This window comes from Triplophysa rosa, linkage group LG21, assembly GCF_024868665.1.
Source record: "Triplophysa rosa linkage group LG21, Trosa_1v2, whole genome shotgun sequence".
NCBI lineage: Eukaryota > Metazoa > Chordata > Actinopteri > Cypriniformes > Nemacheilidae > Triplophysa > Triplophysa rosa.
In genome coordinates this window covers 16,506,030-16,526,403 of record NC_079910.1, presented here as the reverse complement: position 1 = coordinate 16,526,403, position 20,374 = coordinate 16,506,030, and the positions used below count along the sequence as shown (strand labels likewise).

The 20,374-nt window shown below is 43.4% G+C and overlaps 1 protein-coding gene across 4 annotated transcripts in view; it reads left to right on the top strand.

The window, feature by feature from the left end:
- Positions 1–20,374, top strand: part of uckl1b (uridine-cytidine kinase 1-like 1b) — a 38,988-nt gene that overhangs the window by 5,202 nt on the left and 13,412 nt on the right. For 2 of the 4 annotated variants that reach the window (XM_057362916.1, XM_057362917.1), the window contains exons 2-7: positions 13,389–13,582; positions 13,724–13,830; positions 18,571–18,741; positions 18,876–18,947; positions 19,368–19,557; positions 19,846–19,907. In XM_057362916.1, coding sequence (XP_057218899.1) covers positions 13,389–13,582; positions 13,724–13,830; positions 18,571–18,741; positions 18,876–18,947; positions 19,368–19,557; positions 19,846–19,907 — 796 coding nt within the window. Of the gene's footprint in view, positions 1–5,684; positions 6,034–13,388; positions 13,583–13,723; positions 13,831–18,570; positions 18,742–18,875; positions 18,948–19,367; positions 19,558–19,845; positions 19,908–20,374 lie in introns of those variants that run through there. The other 2 variants (XM_057362918.1, XM_057362919.1) reach the window with 2 other exon arrangements.

Here is a 20,374-nt window from a genome sequence, read left to right as displayed (position 1 = left end):
TTTGTTCAGTATGCAGTAGTGTTGTCACGATACTGGAATTTCTAACTTCGATTCAATACCTAAAAAAATATCGATATTCGATACCATTTTCGATACCACGGGGAATAAACTGCAATAGCAATAAGGCCCTAATAAGCAATAGCAATATAGTCCTTTTTTATTTTTATTTGAAGTTAAATTGAACAAGACTAGACAATGAGGTATATATTTTTACATTATTTATTAATTGTTAATCTAATGTTAATTTTACGAATACATTTACTATTTAAAATCAAAGTTGTATTTGTCAGTTTAATGGACCAGACCCTGTTGAAAAAACCAGCCTATGCTGGTTTGGTATGTTTTGATGCTGGTTTGCTGATTTGTGCTGGTTTAAACTGTTCATGTGCTGGTTTAAGATGGTCATATGCTGATTTAAGATGGTTCTTAGCTGGTTTAAGATCAAACCAGCATCGATCAAAACATACCTTACCCAGCATATACTGGATTTTTCAACAGGGGAGCTTACTTGGTTGTATTTTTTAACTAACATTTAAAAGAGATTAATAAATACTTCAACAAATGTATTGCTCATTCATTGTTCGTTAATGTTAGTTAATTAGCAGAGAGATGGCAAAAGTACACACATCCTTTACTTAAGTAGAAGTACAGATAGTCATGTTTAAAAGTACTCAAGTAAAAGTTGAAGTACTGACTAAACTTGTTTACTCAAGTAAAAGTATAAAGTATGGGCTCTAAAATGTACTTAAGTAAAAAGTAGCCAATACTACTACCTGTTTTAGAGTCACGCTCGTACCTCACAACTGAACTACCATTATGTAGAACACAAGCATAAAAAAGACTGATGGAATAAATCTATTTGCCACTACCTAGGTAGTGGAAAAAAACACAAATTTATAATACAATTATGATGTAAGATAAGAGTGTAAAGGACAAGCGTATTGATAATAATTGTGACAGAATTCCCTTTGTCTCAAGTTCTCAACCATAATTTTAGCTATTCTTTGTGTTGCCTTCCGCCTTGGTCCGTGGCAGCTTCTTAGACTACTAGCCTATGTCTGCGATGCGTAATAGCCAGGAAATGACTGTTTGGTACTGTGATTGTCAAAACATTTTATAACAGAATTTCACTGCTTTCAATTTTAGATTAACTGTCCCTTTAAATTTTAAGCACAGACCATTCATGGACATATCATTATACAAAGGTTGTAGACACTTGGGAGATCTTGTCAAAAAGAGAAAACTGAGAAATAAAGAGATAATTAATTAGGCAAGTCAATTTACTTGGTAACCATTACTGTTTTTCTCGATTGGTTAAACACATTTCTTGAAATTATGCCTCGCTTTAAAATATTAAATGTTTAGCCTCTTACATTGTACGTTACACTCGTTCAACATTAAAACTGATGTCAGTGTTGCTAGATTAGGTGGATGATTTCCAGCCCAAAGGCTCACTAAAACCTACTCACTCCAACAAAAACCAGCCCAAAATTTTAACTTCCAAAATAATGTGATAGTATTTTATTGCAATGTCAATCAACGTTGATAAGGATCGTTTTTTATTTCCTTATAATTTTAATCATGACAAGATGAAAAAATATAATAAAAATCAGGAAAATAGATCAAACAGATCAAACAAGGCAAATGCATTAAGAAAATTAGAAAATAAGACTAATAGGATATGTCCAGAAACCACTTCAAATGGCAATCAGGAAATTAGCGCATTTTTGTGCAAAAGTGCCCACTATAATTAGTTCATCGAAAGCAACGCAATGAGCAGGTATTTTTCACTCGTTCATGAACTTAACGCACACACCACGATAGCAAAAAACATGCAATTCATACATACTAATGAACAACAGCAACAATAATGCGCTTAACTTAACGAGCTGCCTTAACTTCTGACAGAACTACAGTACATCTTTCGTGAAGTATATGTTTGTAGAACATGCGAATAGCTAAATTACATATTTAAAATCTGGTCCTTTCGCGCTAAAAAACCCTACCATTCACGAGTCACCACATGATGCAGAATATCACGCTCGAGATCTGAGAACAGTTACTCCGTCTTCTTTGATTTGATTGGTCACCGCTTTGCTCTGTAAACAGTAACTCCCGCCTTCTTACATTTGATTGGCTAGTGGCCACCTCACACAGCGCTTCGGCTTTTAGGCAGACCTATCATTAGGTTGAAAAAGTCACGCAATGACAAGAAATAATATTGATTGTGCATCAAATACAGATTAAAACTAAAGTAACGAGCCTGGTTTGAAAATGTAAGAAGTAGAAAGTACAGGTATTTGCGTAAAAATGTAAGAAGTGAAAGTAAAAAGTCGTCAGAAAAATAAATAGTGGAGTAAAGTACAGATACCAGAAAAATCTACTTAAGTACAGTAACGAAGTATTTGTACTTCGTTACTTCCCATCTCTGGTTAATAGCCTACATTTTTATTTGGCTAAATTGGCTTTTATTCACATAGGCCCGTACTGTAATCATTGATCAGCGCACATATAGACAGAAACGCAAACTTAAACGCAGGAAGTGTTGCAGAGACTCCGCATCTTTCTAACATTAACAACTTTTAACTGGAGCGAATGAGACGAGTGGATGAAATCATTGAACAGCGCACACACATAGCGCGCTATGGTAAACACGGAAGTGCAAACGTGTATCACACGCGAGAACTGTTGCGGAGACTTTACTCGCACCAGCATTACTTCAAACATCAAATTAACCGGAGCGAACGAGAGGAGTGGATGAAATCATTGATGAGCGCACATAAAGACAGAAACGCGTGCATTAAACATGAGAACTGTTGCGGAGACTCTGTACTAACATAAACAACATATAACCAGGGCGAATGAAACGAGTGGATAAAATTATTGATCAGCGCACATACATGGATCGCTATGGTAAACACGGGAAGCGTAACGAGCGTGCACCACGCCAGATGTGTTACTGAGACTCTGCACTGGCCATCTTTTCTAACATTAACACTATTTAACTGCCGCAAACGAGTCAAGTCTGTGAGAGGAGGCGGGGCTCTGTTGTTATGCGTTCACGTGCAGTGTGTTAACTCACTGTCGGAAAAGAGAAAGAGAGCGGGAACGCGCAGCTGATATCGATACGTGGGACATGGGTATTGGAACCGTTTCAGATTCTTCAGTATCGATACTTATCGAAATATCGATATTTTTGACAACACTAGTATACAGTATGCAAAACAATAATTTGACTCCTTTAATGCCACAATATGGAAGAAATTTGTTATGAAATATCCAAAAATAACTTGCACAGTGTGATATATTTAATGCAGTTGTTTATTTACATCATCCCAAATGTTCCCAAGAATGTGCAAATCCAGAGAAATTCCTATTTAAAATAATGGCCCCTCCCTTGTCTCCCTTGTATTTGTCGTATATCAGTGACTTAATATCCGGTGCTCCGCACTACCCTCAGTTTCCGGTAGGGATGCACCGATACCATTTTTTAAAGACCGAGTACGAGTACTGATACTTTTTTTCTGGTACTCACCGATACCTATAACCGATGCCTGTATAATGTACAATTATGTTAATAAACCAGTATCTTACTGGTAAAATGTTTTTCTTTTGTTTTTAGGTCTACTTAAATTTAAGTACTATTTTTAAATTAAGTTCAATTTTTTATGATAAGTAGCACAATTTTACTAGCACATTTACTTCAGTTTGCTAAAGTAAACAATATACTCTGTGGTCGAATTGTAAAAAATTCAAGGGGAGTGGTGTGGTAAAATGTGAGTGTATTATAACTTGTTCAAGTCAACCAGACTTTTATTTTGACGGGATGCCGCCAAGAGCGTTTGTTTAAATTAACCGGAATTTTATTTTGACGGATTTCCGCAAATGGTGTTTGTTTATGTCTTTGTGTCCTCGTGCAGTGAAACGCTGGCGCTGAAAGCTTCACAAGCACAATGTGTTCAGTACACGCAACCGCACCACTCTTTCACACACATTCACGCAAAACAAGCAGAATACATATTTAAACAGGATCTGAATATTTCGTTAGCTGTTACGTTAGCTGTTAGCGGTTCAGCGCTAATTTCTTGTTAGGAAATAATACATTTGCCAGATTCCGTGTCATTCCGTGTTGTACAGCAAATTCTGTTTGTATGCCTGGATTCCTCGATTCCGTCCGCGTTTCCCGCATTGCGGAAATCATAGGGCTCTATGTATGTCACGTGAGGTATCGGTCTTTGGTATCGGTGTGTCATTACTAGTACGAGTACATGAGCTTGGTATCGGTGGATCCCTAGTTTCCGGTTGTAGAAACTACGGCAACACGCAAATGCGGAAGTGGTTATACAGCATCTGGGACGCAGCATCTGTTGTTCTGTTATTGTGGATCACGGTTACTCTTTGGCGAGTAAAGGAAACCCCAAAAAAGTGTAAACGTAGGCCAAATGAGGCAAGCAGGCTTATGGAAAAACGAAGAAATAAAACAAGGATTAATATCGGCGTGGCGTTTCCTAAATGGAGAGAGCTTCGCGACCAACTTGGACTCGACAGAGACTCTGCTCTCGCATGTGTTTTAATAGACAAGTAAGCACTTTTTTTTATTGTACACAAAATACTCATGCACAAATTATTTGAATAGTTATGAATGCAGTTACCCTATGAAAAACAGTACATGTCGCACAAAAATATGTAGCCAATAACGTTACTTGTAAATACTGTGGGTTCGTTCCAATTTACTTTTTAAACGACGACTGTATGACTGTTTTAAACAGGTAAAACTGTGTAGCATTACGTTACCAAATCAATTGACAAAGTCCAATATCAGTCGTGGGCTAATGTAGCATTACATTCCACGTTTCTTTCAAGCCAAGTCATTACGATGACATAAAATAAAATAAATTAATTACCTCGCCCGTGAACATGATGGGCGATCTCCACACGCCTCTGGATGGTGAAAACGACATGTCCCACAATTCCACTCTCCTACATAACGTCATTTAGCTTCGCCTTTTGTTGTTGTTTTGAAAGTGCGCCATCTAGCGGTCCAAATATTCCATATTGTGGCTTTAACTTAAAATGATATGTTCAAGTTACTTATTTATCTTTGTAGGGAGAACATTTTGGAAGATGGATTTTTTACAGTGTATGTGTGGGTGTGCATGCAACATGAAGGTTGGTACTGTCAGTGATCTTGTACAGTATGTGTGAAGAGAGTTTCATCATGATGTTTGTTGTGGGGAGTCCCCGGGGCCTGATGATAAGGTGATCCTTGGGGGTCATATTTGGAACACAGACCTGTTCTGTGCGTGTCTCTCTCTTCACACCTGCTGTCACCTCCACCGCACCCTGTTTGACAGAGCAACCTGATTTGTTTATATTAGGAGCCAAAGAACACAATGCAAAATCTATCGGTCCCTCTCGCTGTACTGTTGTCCAAGCGTCTCTTCATTGTGTGTGCCTCTCTCTCTCTCTCTCTCTCTCTCTCTCTCTCTCTCTCTATAATAGTAGTCTGTCAACGTCTCCACCAGCACTCTATTGCAACACTGCTTGTCACAGACAGATGAGCTGCCCCATTAGAGGCCAGTGGAGGGAGGGCGTGTGCACCGCGTGCGTTTCCAACCTGCTGCTATTAATACCACCCGCCAAACATAATCTGCTGGATAGCTTATCCTCTTACATTTGTTGGCAGGGCTCATAGGAGCGTAGAGGAGAGGTCCATTGCGAATGCGTCCCAGCCCAACAGCGCTATTGACAGGAAAAACAAAACCGACGTAGAAAGCACAGTTTTGTTTTCCTCCACTCTACTTCTCTTTCGTTTTCTCTCTCTCTCTCTCTCTCTCTCTCTCTCTCTCTCTCTCTCTTTCTCTCCGCGGCTTGCCAAAGGGCAGACGCTCTAAGTGCCTGTATATGTGCGCGTCCCAGTGGTTGTATTAGTGCCGAGCTCTTTCTTTCTCACTGTTTGCACATCATGAACACTCTTCCGGCGTATTCGGGAGCCAGGATATCAGGCTGTTGGGCTCTCAGGGCTGATGGCAGGTGAGTCTGGTTTGCTTATTTTCATGTCGGTTATTTTGATGTAGGGTTTCTATTCTCAGGTGTGCTGAACGCTTGCGTATGTTTGGGCAATAATTTCAGCTGTTGCTGACAGGACCCCCGCATCGCACTTTGCTGTGTTTGCTGAAACCTCAGCGCGTACTATTGGCATACGTTGTCAGGTTTAGTTTTGTTTACCGTTTGGTGTTAGTATCGTAAATTTGGTTTACCCACATCATTTTGCACTTTGAGCTCGGGTCATAGAGCTCATAAAGTTTTATGGGGAATATTTAGTGAAGTGCACAACGGGTTATTCTCTTGTAACCTGTTTGGCACGGCACGGCCCGGGCTGAACTAATGATGCCACACAGAAGTTGCTGATGCATTGAGACTGGAGTGTGTGCATTTTTTAAAGAGACAGTTCCGCAAAAATAAAAAAATTGTCATCTTATACTGTCGTTCCGAACTTGTAAAAGTTTTTCCTTTGTGAAACACAAATTGAGAGGTTTAAAAAAAGGTTTACGCTGTTGTCTTTTAAACAATGAAAGTGAATGAGGACTGGAGCTGTCAAACTCAAAAGATAAACAGCAGGTGACTTATGCTTTATAACAATTTGTTCTTCGCTGAAATTCTTGGTTTTACAAGTCATGTGGGGTTATATAAGATGAGGAAAATGATACTTACACAATATTACCTTTCTGGCGAAGTGTTTTTTTTTTTAAGTAACTGCGTTTCATTGTGGTTTTGTGATTTCTTTAAGTGCAAGGGCAGGGTTCACCATTTGCCATCTTATCTTTTAACACACTCTTATATTATAGCAGGGCTGATAACCTAGAGATCCAAGGTGATTTCTACACACAATTTCAGCTACGCACATACATTTCAGCCCAGCAAACGTATGCTGTTCCAGTTTTACCCGTTGGTACAGATCTGTAATTCAGACCTTGTTAACAATAACTAAGACTAATGTATAATAATTGTCATGACATTTCACCCGACTTGTTTTTGAAAGCCTTTATGGTATAGTGTAAACCGTTACCATTGTTTCTTGTAGACATTCATCAACTTCACATTGGATGTCTTTTATTAATTCTGACTTACCGGAAAAATACTTAGAAAGGATTAGAAAGGATGCGTTTACAATGAAACCAAAGCAATTTTACAAATTACTAATTAATTACCACAATTATCATATTTGGGTGATGGGTTAGAGCAATAATGGGGCACGCCTTACGTTAGTCATCATTTTACACTCGAACTACAAACGTGTGCTAAATAATCCAAATAAACAGCACCTACATACAGATTTAGTATTATTACATTAGCATGAAATATGTATTTGTCTATAGATGTCTATCTGTCTCATATTTGAATTTAAGGCTACACACATTGCAATAATGCAATAAAATGACAACAAAGTGCAGTACATGAAGATATCAGTGTGTACAAAAGCTACGAACTAACAAACAAGGTCTTTTTCCTTTAAATTAAGCCATTTTCCCACATAGATCATCAGGAATAGAACATTTGATGTAGGTGAGACTCTTTTCTCAATTAGGAAGCTTAAATTGTGGTCCGAGATGTAAGCCCTCTGGTGTCTTAACCTAATGGTTAGAGACTCGGACTTGTAACCCAAACGTTGCCGGTTCGAGCCTCAGTAGCAGCAGGGATTGTAGGTGGGGGGAGTGAATGATCAACGCTCTCCTCCACCTTTAATACCACGGCTGAGGTGAGACCCTTGAGCAAGGCACCGATCCCCCCCAACTGCTCCCCGGGCGACGCAGCAATGGCTGCTCACTGCTCTGGGTGGGTGTGTTACTCACTGCTGTGTGTGTGCACTTGGATGGGTATGGAAGTATGGAACACCATTCTTGGCCTCACATCACTTTCATCACTTTCACAAAGTTATGAATGTGATATTTTCAGTCTAAACTTGAAATATAAATTCTCAGAGAATGTAGTTCCCTTTCTGTCGGTCTCTCGACGTTGTGTCGAGCTGACAGATGGGGTTCGTCCTTGAGAACCAATCGCTTCCGATTACTTAGAAAAGGCCAATGAAATTGGCAAATGAAATTTGCATGCCGGACTCCGCCCCCGGATATCCGGGTATAAAAGGGAGACGGCGTGCCTCATTCATTCACCTTTTGTTCTTCGGAGCCTTCGCTCATGAATTGCAGACCTTCGCTACTACTTAGCAACACAGACTGCCGGTTCTACGACGTGGTGCAGCAGACTGTCCCTTCCTGCGGCGACTTCCCCTGGCCGTCTCGGCGGTTCCAGAAGTGTTCGAATTTTTTCTCTAAAAGAGCAAATTTCTCCAGCATGGCATGTCCCGCTGTTCTCGTGGGTGCAAACACACTCATCGAGGAGGGGGACGGACACAAGATCTGCTTCCAGTACGCTGGGGCAGCCCTTGTGGATACGTCCTGCCCGCACTGCGGGCGGTTGACGATTCAGACGTTGCGTCACGGGTGGCTGTGTTCCCACGGGACTCAGCCACCACCTCGTCTGCTTCCCGTTCCGTGACAGCAGTGGCTACGGCGAGCAGCGAGGGTGATATGAGGATTACTGTGAGCGCTAATCCGTCAGCCACCGGCTCGCGGACCGTTCGCACCTCATCTCGCTCGTCTGACCGTTCCCCATGAGACGGACCCACCGTCTCGTTCCTCAACCACTTAGTCGGAAACGGTGCGTGATGATGAGATTTCCGTTGCAGCATCGTAGGGTGACTTACTGGCATCGGACTACAACGATTCCTTGGAGCTCCCTCCCTCGGGGGGTCGAGCCCAGGAAGAAGCGGACGTCAAAATGTCAGCCATGCTTTTCCGGGCCGCCGGCATTGGGTTGCGGTGCACCGCACTGCCTCTCCCAATGCTCGCGGCTGGATACATGGTACCTCGGGTTTGAGAGCGGCTCCAAGCCACACTCGCCCCCAGTGCCGTGTTTTCCCCACTTTCCTCCCTTTCGGTCTGTCCCTGTCCCCATGAGTCTTCACGAAGATCGTGGAAGCCGCCCTAACTCCCCTCAGGGAGAGAGGTGTGCGGGTACTAAACTATCTCGATGACTGGCTCATTTGACACACTCGCGAGATCTGTTATGTACACACAGGGACCTAGTGCTACGGCACCTAGATGGATTGGGACCACAGGTCAACCGGGAAAAGAGCAAGCTCTCCTCTGTGCAGAGCATCCTCTTTCTTGGTTTTGGAACTCAACTCTGTCTCCATTACAGCGCGACTGACTACAGAACGCGCTCAGTCAGTGTTGAACTGCCAGGAATATTTCAAGCAGTCAGCGGTCCCCCTGAAACAAATTCAGAGGCTCCTGGGCACATGGCATCCTCGGCGGTGGTGATACCCCTCGGGTTGATGCACGTGAGACCGCTCCAACACTGGCTACAGAGTCGAGTTCCCTGGAGAGCGTGGCACACCGGCAGCAGGCGGATGGTGATTACGCCTCTCTGCGGACGCACCCTAACCCCTTGGTCTTCAATGACCTTTCTACGGACAGGGGTCCCTCTCGGGCAGGTCACGAGGCGCGTCGTGGTGACAACAGACGCCTCCCTGCAGGGTTGGGGTGCCGTGTGCAACGGGCATGCAGTGTCGGGGCGATGGACTGCCTAGAGTTGTTGGATGTGCTACTTGCACTGAAGGGGCTACAACCTCTCGTGCAGGACAAGCACGTGCTGGTCCGGTCGGACAGCACAACTGCCATAGCGTATATCAACGCCAGGGTGGCGTTCGCTCACGGCAGCTAACACGACTCGCCCGACGCCTCCTCCTGTGGAGTCCGCAGGTGATCTGCTCCCTGCAAGCCACACACATCCCAGGTGCCCTGAACCAGACAGCCGATGCGCTCTCTCGTCAGTTGACGCCTTGCGGAGAGTGGCTACTCCACCCCCACGCAGTCCAGCTCATTTGGGAGCAGTTTGTGCGGGCTCAGGTAGAACTGTTCGCCTCCCTGGACACCACCCATTGCCCGCTAGGGTACTCCCGTCCAAGGCCACCCTCGGCACGGATGCACTAGCGCACAGCTGGCCATGGGACAAGCGGAAGTACGCCTTCCCCCCAGTGAGCCGCATTGCACAGACCCTGTGCAAGGTCAGGGAAGAGGAGCATCAAGTGGTACTAGTTGCGCCCTACTGGCCCAACCGGACTTGCTTCTCAAAGCTGGTGCTTCTGATAACAACTCCCCCCTGGCCGATTCCCCTGACAGAGGACCTTCTGTCACAGGGGAAGGGCACGTAACGGCATCCCAGGTAGACCCTTGGACATGTCTGGACGGGACGAGAAGATCCTGAGTGGTCCACCCCCTGCGTGGTTGGGACATCACTCAGGCTAGGGCCTCGGCCACTAGGCGGCTATACGCCCATAAGTGGCGCCTCTTCTCATCCTGGTGCTCTTCTCGAAGAGAAGACCCGTGGAGTTGCTTGATCGGGAATGTGCTGTCCCTTCCTCAAGAGAGACTGGAGAGTAACCTCTCCCCCCTCCACACTGGGAGTGTATGTAGCCGCTACGGGCGCTCATCACGACCCAGTTGCTGGGAAGCCTCTGGGACAGCATGACCTGGTCATTAGGTTCCTAAGGGGCGCGAGAAGGCGACCACCTCATCCGCGCTCCGTGCCCTCTTGCGACCTAGGTGGCGGGCCTCAAGAGGCCCCCCCTTCGAGCCTCTCGGAGCTGCCGCTCTTTCTCACCTCACGATAAAGATGGGTCTCCTGATGGCGCTCACCTCCAAGAGGGTAGAGGGACCTACAAGCACCCTCCGTGTCCACAGATTGTCTAGAACTCGGGCCCGGTGACTCTCACGTTATCCTGAGACCCCGGCCCGGCTACGTGCCCAAAGTTCCCACCACTCCCCCTAGAGACCAGGTGGTGAACCTGCAGGTGCTCCCCATTGGGGAGGAAGACCCAACCCCATCCGTGTTGTGTCCAGTACGCGCACTGCGCCTCTACTTGGACCGCACGCAGAGCTTCAGAAGCTTTGAGCAGCTCTTTGTCTGTTTTGGAGGTCAGCAAAAGGGGAGGGCTGTCTCCAAACAGAGGCTGGCGCACTGGATTGTGGATGCCGTCGCTACGGCATACCGATCTCAAGATCGGCCCTGCCCGTTAGGAGGGAGGGCACACTCCTCTCGGGGTGTAGCCTCCTCATGGGCACTGGCTCAGGGCGCCTCTCTGGCAGACATCTGCAGAGCTGCGGGTTGGGCTACGCCCAACACCTTCGCGAGGTTCCACAACCTCCGCGTGGAACCGGTGTCGGCCCACGTCTTGCAGGGCAACAGGTAGGACCGGCAGCCGGTAGGGCGTACGCCTGCGAAAGCCCTTCCCCCCTTCCTTAGGTGGGTCAGCGGCTATTTCCGCCTCCCTTCTTTCCCCACTGGGTAAAGAACAGGCATTCCATCCATCACTAAGCACCTTCCTGGGGGCAGGCTGGGCAGAGCAGCCCTGCCCCCTTAGGCCGGGGAACAGTTGAGTTATCTACCACATAGCTCTAACCGGACCTAGTGCTCCAGACCTGGTAACCCCCCCAGTGGGCGGTTCCGTCTGATGTATCCTCATGAATGGTTCCCACCTCGGTAATCCATGACCTCCCTAGGTGGACTCCCACCTTGCGGTTAACTCCTTCAGTCTGCACATTTTCCCATGAGTTCTCCCCTGATGGTGAGACCATGTTGGTGTCTCCACTAATTTCTCCCTACGGCGGTAGTGGTCTCTATAGCGTTTTTCCCCCAGGGGGGAATAATGCTTACCCAGTGGCCCTTACGGTGCCGGGCGGCTTCTCGCTGTAAGAGAATCAAGGCCTCCGCCCATGACGGCCGGTGGCAGGGGCTTCCCACCTTTTCTTCGAAAGCTCCACTACCTCTCCACTGGATGGTAACAATTTCGCGCTAGCACTCATCTGACTTGCCCAGGCCAGTCAGCGTCGCTCCGCTGGAGATTGTGACGCGGCACAGCGCTGTGGCGTTTTCCATAGGAACCCCATCTGTCGGCTCGACACAACATCGAGAGACCGACAGAAAGGGAACGTCTTGGTTACGGATGTAACCTCAGTTCCCTGATGGAGGGAACGAGACGTTGTGTCCTTCTTGCCACAACGCTGGCCGCCTGCCGCAGCGGTCGAGGGATGCTCAGGCTCCTCAGACCAAAAGGTGAATGAATGCAGCACGCCGTCTCCCTTTTATACCCGGGGGCGGAGTCCGGCATGCAAATTTCATTCGCCAATTTCATTGGCCTTTTCTAAACTAGTCAGAAGTTGATAGGTTCTCAAGAGCGAACACCATCTGTCGGCTCGACACAACGTCTTGTTCCCTCCATCAGGGAACTGAGGTTACATCCGTAACCAAGACGTTACATCCGTAACCAAGACGTTATTACCGATATATTCAACCATATGTTTATATTTACTAAACCCCTGATGATAGAGTCCAGACATAAGAAAAATATGAGTTTATGCATACGTTTTATTGTTTAAATGCGTTATGAATGTGACAAAAAGGATGCACGTTTTTAAGAGACGACATACTTTGTAGGATTTCTGTGAATTAAAATGTACAAACCAGAAGCAAAAATACCCAACAAATAAAGAAGGGATAGCTCTTTACAGAATATAAAATAGTTACTTTATTTTCATTTTCTTTTGCCTGTTTGTGAAGAATAGGGACCGTTATGGATGTGACCATTTACTTACCTGACTATACCTAAAACTACACTTTAAACGTGCTTTTAGAGAGACTTCACATGGGTATTTAAACCACCAAAAAATCAACATCTTACCTATCAGTATGGTGAAAACCTCTGGTACTTTGAACTTTCTCATCCTAAGATTGACATTTTCATGGAATTGCCCATATATTGATGTCTGATGAAGCAAAACGATCGGTTGGTGCAAGAAACTGAACATTATTTACAGCATTATCACAAGTAACTAAAACATAAGTAATTATTTAAATCATAGCTACTTAAGTTTTTTTATCAAGGGAGCAAACATTTGCTTATAGAGTTTAAATATACTCATTAATATTAGTTTGTGGGTTTACTTTTTAAGCAAAACTTTAATCATTTCAACATTTTTAACCCCCATGAGACAGTTTGTGTCAAGACTTTGTGTTCTGAGTATTGTGTGTGGGTTCGATTCTCGGGGAACACATATACCAACAAAATGTATACCAACAAAAAGCATCTGACAGACTTTAATTGAATGATGTCTTACATTCAATGTATTGTAATCAAACTATTTGCAACTGTAACTGTACATTATGTTGGGTTGATGTTAATTGTGAATAGCAGTTTGTGATCAGGAAGTCTGAATTAACACAGGAAGTAACAGTTCATATATTGTCTTGTTTCTTCATTTTAATAGTGGGGGCGGCGAAGGCTCTCTGGACAGGCTCCTCCCCTCTGTCAACACCGGCCTGTCACCACGGAAACGAACGACCAGCCAGTGTAAATCCGAGCCCCCGCTGCTGCGGACCAGTAAGAGGACCATCTACACCGCTGGACGTCCTCCGTGGTATAATGAACATGGGACCCAGTCCAAAGAAGCTTTTGTTATTGGTGAGTGTATTAAAGCAATTTGGGATGAAAAATCAATGCTAACACCGTCCATCACACATTTACGATCTTTATGTTTCTCCTCTGTGCGCTTATAACCCGGGTCAGTTTGCTTTGAGTGCCAAAGGTGTTTTTTACCCATAGGGCTTTGTGGAGGCAGTGCCTCAGGAAAAACAACAGTCGCCCGCAAGATTATCGAGGCTTTGGATGTTCCTTGGGTGGTTCTTCTGTCCATGGATTCCTTTTACAAGGTGAGATTTGTCATATCCTGCACTGTGAAGAACTCATGCAATTCCTTGTTTTACATGAAGATGCTACAGTGGCTCTTTTTATTTTTTGCCAAGTTCATCTTTAAGATGGAGAGTGTGCACTAAATAGACTATGTTTGAATAAAAAGAGGTGTTAGCGGGTTAGCTCTGTGACAGCATTCTCTAGAGAAAGACTGGCTAATGCTTTCTTTTTAACTTAATAGAAAAATCAGGAGCACTTTCTGTTGGTGTTTTAATTGTGATGATTTTGAATATGGTTGCTGTTCTTCCGAAACCTTGTATGTCCAAATTTGGTGTTTTTCTGGAAATGGAGAAAACGCTGTACTTTTTAAACGATTAAATACTGTTTTTTTTTCAAAGTTGACAAGCACTATTTTATACTTTTTATTGGTTAGATATTTGCAAAACCCAGCGACAAACAAAGGGTGACTAGTAATAATGATTTATGGCAAAAAATAAAACGTCGGGTTTACTCATACGCATTTCTGAATGATTGTCTAAATAAATTACGTGTTTTTCTGTATATTTATTTTCTGCCATGGACTGTCGACGCGGACAACGACGCAACAAATATAAATGACAACCGGCGTGTTGCCTACGGCGTAGAGGTGTAGGTCCGATGCAGAAGTAAAAAAAAGCGTTTAGGCCACGTTCATACAGCACCAAAATACAGTTGTAGTCAATGATGTCCCAGAAATCTCAGTTGCTGTCATTCTTCCGAATATCTTTCTTTCTGTTCAACACAGCAAAGTAATTTATACAGTTTTGGAACAACTTGTGGGGGGAGTAATTCATGACAGAATTGTCATTTTGGGTGGAGTATCCCTTTAAAAAGTGATTTCTGTAAAAGAGAATATATTTCTGCTCAAACAACCTTACACACAAACTAAAGTAGTACAAATGCTTCCCTGTGGCTCAGTGGATCGAGCATGGCACTATCAATGCCAAGGTCATGGGTTCGATCCCAGGGGATTGCACGTAGTCAGAAACAAAAACAAAAAAAAAGTATAATACAATGCAATGTAAGTCGCTTTGAATAAAAGCGTCTGTCAAATGCATAAATGTAAATGAAAGTTGGCTGATATCATTAACGCTTTAATAAGACATGTTGATTGGAATTGTACATTCAGTCAGATACTGTTCGTACAAACATTTGACCCAATGTGTTGGTATTAGCCAGTTCAAACCCTAGTTTATCATTTAAAAATGCAACTGATTAAAAGCAAAGAACAGAAACGAAAATATGACTCTGCAGACTAAGCCAAGTAATCCAACTCCACCCAAACATGTAAAGCATTCATGCATCTATTCCCATGAAAAGAAAGAGAAAGTGCATGAGTCATTAGCACGTGTTGCAGTAATGTTTTAAAGGGGTGATATGACATGGCTAAAACGAATATTATGGTTTGTTTTATATGTAATGCAATGTGTATACACGATTTAAGGTTCAAAAACGCTGTTGTCATGGTCCTGCCTTCTTGTTCAGGATTTTCTAGTCTTTTGGCAGGATCGTGACAGATCCCTTATGTTTAGTGTGAGAAAGTCATGGGGTGTTTTACCATTGACATTCCATGTGCTTTCTCGTGTATCGTCATTGGCCCCGCCCCTCTCGTATTGCTTCCCTGCCGTGTCTTATGTTCCTCACCTGCCCCTCGTTATCTTCCTTTGTTTGTCACCCTATAAAGTATCCTCATGTCTATTGTCCTGTGCTCATTCATTGTGCTTGTGTTCCTGTGTAGTTGTTCTTGTACCCGTGTACCGTCGTGCTTATCTGGAGTGTGAGTCTTGTGTTTTACCTTGCCCTGCCTTATTTACCCCTCCGTGTTTTGTAAGACGTTGTGTCGTGTTATATTTTAGTTATTTTTGTCCTGCTGTTTTAGCCCCCTCGTGGGAAGTCTTTTGGTTTCTGTTTTTATTATTAGCCCTGTCTTCGTTACCCCCTCGTGGGTGTTTTGTTTTTGTCCAAATAAAGTATTTTGTTAACCCCTTCACCACCACCTACCTGCACTTGGGTTCTTCCCGTCAACCGTGACAGCTGTATTTTCGACATACCGTGCATGTTTGTATCTCCTCTTTGCCCCGCCTCTCTGAAACGCGCAGATCTTTAACAAAGCTCATCTCTCTGAAAAGTGAGGTGTGCTATGATTGGCCAGTTAACCAGTGCGTAGTGATTGGTCGAATACTGCAAGCGTGTGATGGAAATGTTACGTCTCTTACCATATTTGGAACATCAGGTGCCCAAGCAATTGTACTGACAGGTGATCAAATGTCATCGGTACTTTTCTTATCAATTCGAGCCCGAATCTGATACGGAAAATGAAGATGATCAAGCCGATACATCAACTTTGCCAGCGCGACTCGAGCAGGATGTAAAGGATTGGTAAGGTTTTTAAAATATATATTATGTTAAATAGTTAAAAACTATAGCTAACTGTTTTACCTTTTATATACGACGTTATAAAGATTTGCTGTTAGTGATCAACCAGTGTTATGCCATGTCTCGTCGCGACTCAACAAAGACAATAAACCCAAAATAAATACTAAATATAAAAAGACATTATAAACACGACATTTGTTGCCTCTAGTTGGAACATAATTACCGATTATTAGGACTTATGTTGTCTTTTTTCATGTTGCATGCGTATCTGCATTTGCAGATCACACAAAGAAACAACATGCGCTACAAACTCAACTCGCGTTAGTCCGTAACAAGTCTTTTACAATGAAAATATACTTACAGGCTGCGAATCTGAAGCGGCAGCGAAGTTGTAATGGTTGGAATTGCCCCACTTTTTAACAAAAGCTTTCGTGCACTGTCGGCCTTGATCTCTCCCAGGTTCATGAAGCGATCATCTGTGAAATGCGCTGCACACACTTGAATTGTACTGTTCTGGAACAGTATTGTAAATAAAATGTAACCATTTGTTTTTAGTTGTCTCATCTTTTGGCGGGGCAAACAAAGAGGCTTTCTTTTCGCAACGAAACACACAGCGTCTCCATGACATGACTGTGGCGGCGACAATACAATGAGATTTACAAGTACACCCACCTTACTTGCGTTTAGATTTGGGCGGTCTTAAGTCAAATCATGTTACGAAGTGACGTACATTCGCCGGGGTGTGGTTACACGAGGCGTTTCAGGCAGGTCTGGGTGAGCATTCGCTCTTAGATAGAATGCATCTTTTGTTCCCACACTTTCATTTTTGCAATTTTACGCGTCTAATACATGCATGGGCAACTTATAACACACCAAAGACACAGAAAAACACGTATTCATGCCATATGACCCCTTTAAGGCCTTTAGGCTGTTATTGAGCTAACCGCACGCAGGAACCCCAGCGTGAACAGTTCCACCTGCACATCAGCTCAGATATGCTGAGAAACTCAGTATGAACACACATGATCGTGTCTTTATGATGTTTGGTCAACTGTTACAGTGAGTTCTTCATGTCACATCAGGAATGTAAATGACCCCTGACGCGCAGAGACACCTGACAGCGCTGTCTAAACACAGAGCGGTTATTCCAGACCAGTTAAACATTTGTTTAAACATCTGACCTGCTGTTCTTGTGTATCTGAAGATGAACTTTGGGTGGCGAAGCAAATTGGCGCGCAATGCGAAAATGAGAGCGAGGAGAAATGAGCAGTGTTTGTGTAAATGTACCTGCGTGTGAATGTTCCTCCTAAATTTAGTTCAGCTGACCTTAGCCACGTCCCGTCTGGGGGGGTTGGCGTAATATCACTCACACTCCATTCGCTTCATTAGTCTGACAAGAATCGTGCAAAACGTTTAACAAACTAAACAGTATACAGTATATCCACTGCCTAAATGAAGACTGGAGGCGACTGAAGATTCTGTCCGTGTGTGTTTTTTTGGCCTTAATAACTTATATATTGATAAGCTAGTGGAGAGGGAGACAGGCAAATTATGTGACGAGAGAGAAGGGTACAGAAAGCGGGAAGGACCTCGAGCTGGGACGTGAAATCGGGTCGCTTGATGTGTCACTGCACAACATGTCAGCATAGTCCACTGGAACACTGGCACAAATCCTTTATTGTCGAATGGGTTTTTAGTTTGATCAGGCTAGCCCATAAGAACAAATCTGTGCTTGCACATAAGATGAATTAGTAACACCTAACAATTAGTTAACTACATTAGTTAGCAGTCATTAACTAACAATATAGTAGTTATACAGTATATACCGTGTTTATTCATCTTGGATGATGTTCATTTAACATTTGTGGCCAAGTCTGTGAAAACCCAGCCATTGGTATAAAATCTCAGGTCTGTGTTTTTTAGCTTGTTTGCTGTACACCTTGTCACACAGTAGCTTTTAGACATCGTTCTGTTTTTTGTTATAAGTCAGAAATGACAAGGAGGCAGCTTCCCGCAATAGAAAGTCAATGGAGAGGGTTGGATTGTTTCCCCCGGTGTGGGCGTGGCCTAAATGCGCTCAAAGTTAACTAAAGGCATGTATTGAAATGGCAACTAAACCAAGACATCTAGTTATCTCACCTATTTGAAGCTCGTGATATACTGCAATATTATTGACAGTCCTTGAGATCGACACTGAACCTAAAGTTACTCTTGACACAATGGTAATAACGCACGGATTTCGAACCCGCAGCCTTGATCTTTTACCACTAGGCTTTACTACTGGCAGATATTTAGGCTGTGCTGTGTAACCCTGGACCGTCTCTGTTCCCATGTCCGCCCTGCAGGTCCTGACGGCTGAACAGCAGCTGCTGGCCGCCAAAAACGATTACAACTTTGACCATCCAGACGCCTTTGATTTCTGTCTGCTGGCGCACACGCTCCGCAAACTCAAGCAGGGGAAGAGCGTGAAGATCCCGGTGTATGACTTCACCAAACACGGACGACAGAAAGAATGGGTGAGGGCGTGAATGATGGTGTTCACGCGTGAGCTCATTTACATCAGATGGGTTTGTATTTTGAGTTAAGATGTCATAAAGAAATTCATTTTTGCTCGCTGATTTGAATACTCTGTGGTTTTATCTCTGTGTAGAAAACAGTCTATGGGGCGAGTGTCATTATATTTGAGGGAATCATGGCTTTTGCAGATAAAGACCTGCTGAAGGTAAAAATCACAATCTGTCCCATGTGAAATAATTCCTGTGTATATATACAGTATTTTTTTCATCTTCTCAATAGGTCTGTCAAACGATTTATGGCATCCAGAATCAACGTTTGTGTTTACATCATACATCTGTGTACTGCGCATATTCATTTTGTGTTTATAAACGCATACACATACATGTTTATATATATATATTTAAGAAATATTTTGATTTATTTATATTTACTAATTGAAATTATATAGACACGTTGATTAATTTTTATATTTTTCTTAAATAAATGCATGTATGTGTATGTGTTTCTAAATACAAACGTAACATGCACACTACACACTGCACAGACATATAGTATGCAATGAATCGGCCCTAAACAGCCCTACTTCTCCAGCCTGGTTTAGATCATCATCTATCTGTGTTTTTAGCTGTTGGACATGAAGATCTTTGTGGACACGGATTCTGACATCCGGCTGGTACGGAGGCTGAGGAGGGACATCACAGAACGAGGGCGGGACATCGAAGGGGTCATCAAACAGTACAACAAGTTTGTGAAGCCAGCTTTTGAACAATACATCGAACCCACCATGAGACTGGCGGACATCGTGGTGCCTCGAGGTGAGTGAGGTTTGCATAATGCACATTGTGTAGACTTGTCCTGCTAACTTACTGCATAGTACACAATGTAGCGTACTTGTGTTTAGTTGGTCTGCTCTGTCATTTTTTGTATATGTAGCAAGAGGTGTCATTCATCACTTGGTATGCTTGAATATAATACTTAAAAATATATATCTGATACTTAATCTGGATCATTGGTCTAGTTGTTGTTACGCACAGCATTATTGCAGTATAGGATATTTATACAGTTCACATACTGCATACTGTTTTTATATCCCTCATACTTAGGTGGCGGCAACATGGTGGCCATTGATCTAATCGTTCAGCACGTACACAGTCAGCTGGAGGAGGTAAAGACAATAATAATATTCAAGTGAATATTAACGAACATTTTAATATTTAGCAGATACGTTAAACTATAAGTAAAAAATTTGGATATGGATGAAAGGCCCAATACAAACTATAACGTTTGGGGCTCTGTGATGTTTTTGCAGGGGATCAATATCGCCCCCTTGTGGTTTGAATAATTGAAACTAACTGAATTAAGAAGTCACTTTAGTATCTTGAAACATTTTTCATTGTTACTACAGATTTCAGAGAGAAATATTGACCTTTAAAAGAAAAGATTATAGAAATATATATATATGTGTGTGTGTGTGTGTGTGTGTGTGTGTGTGTGCGCGTGTGTGTGCGCGTGTGCGCGTGTGTGTGTGTGTTCATGTTTGTACATCCCGGTGGGGACCTAAACCTGAATACACACCAACACATGGGGACTCGTGTCACTGTGGGGACCAAAATTGAGGTCCCCACGGGCAAA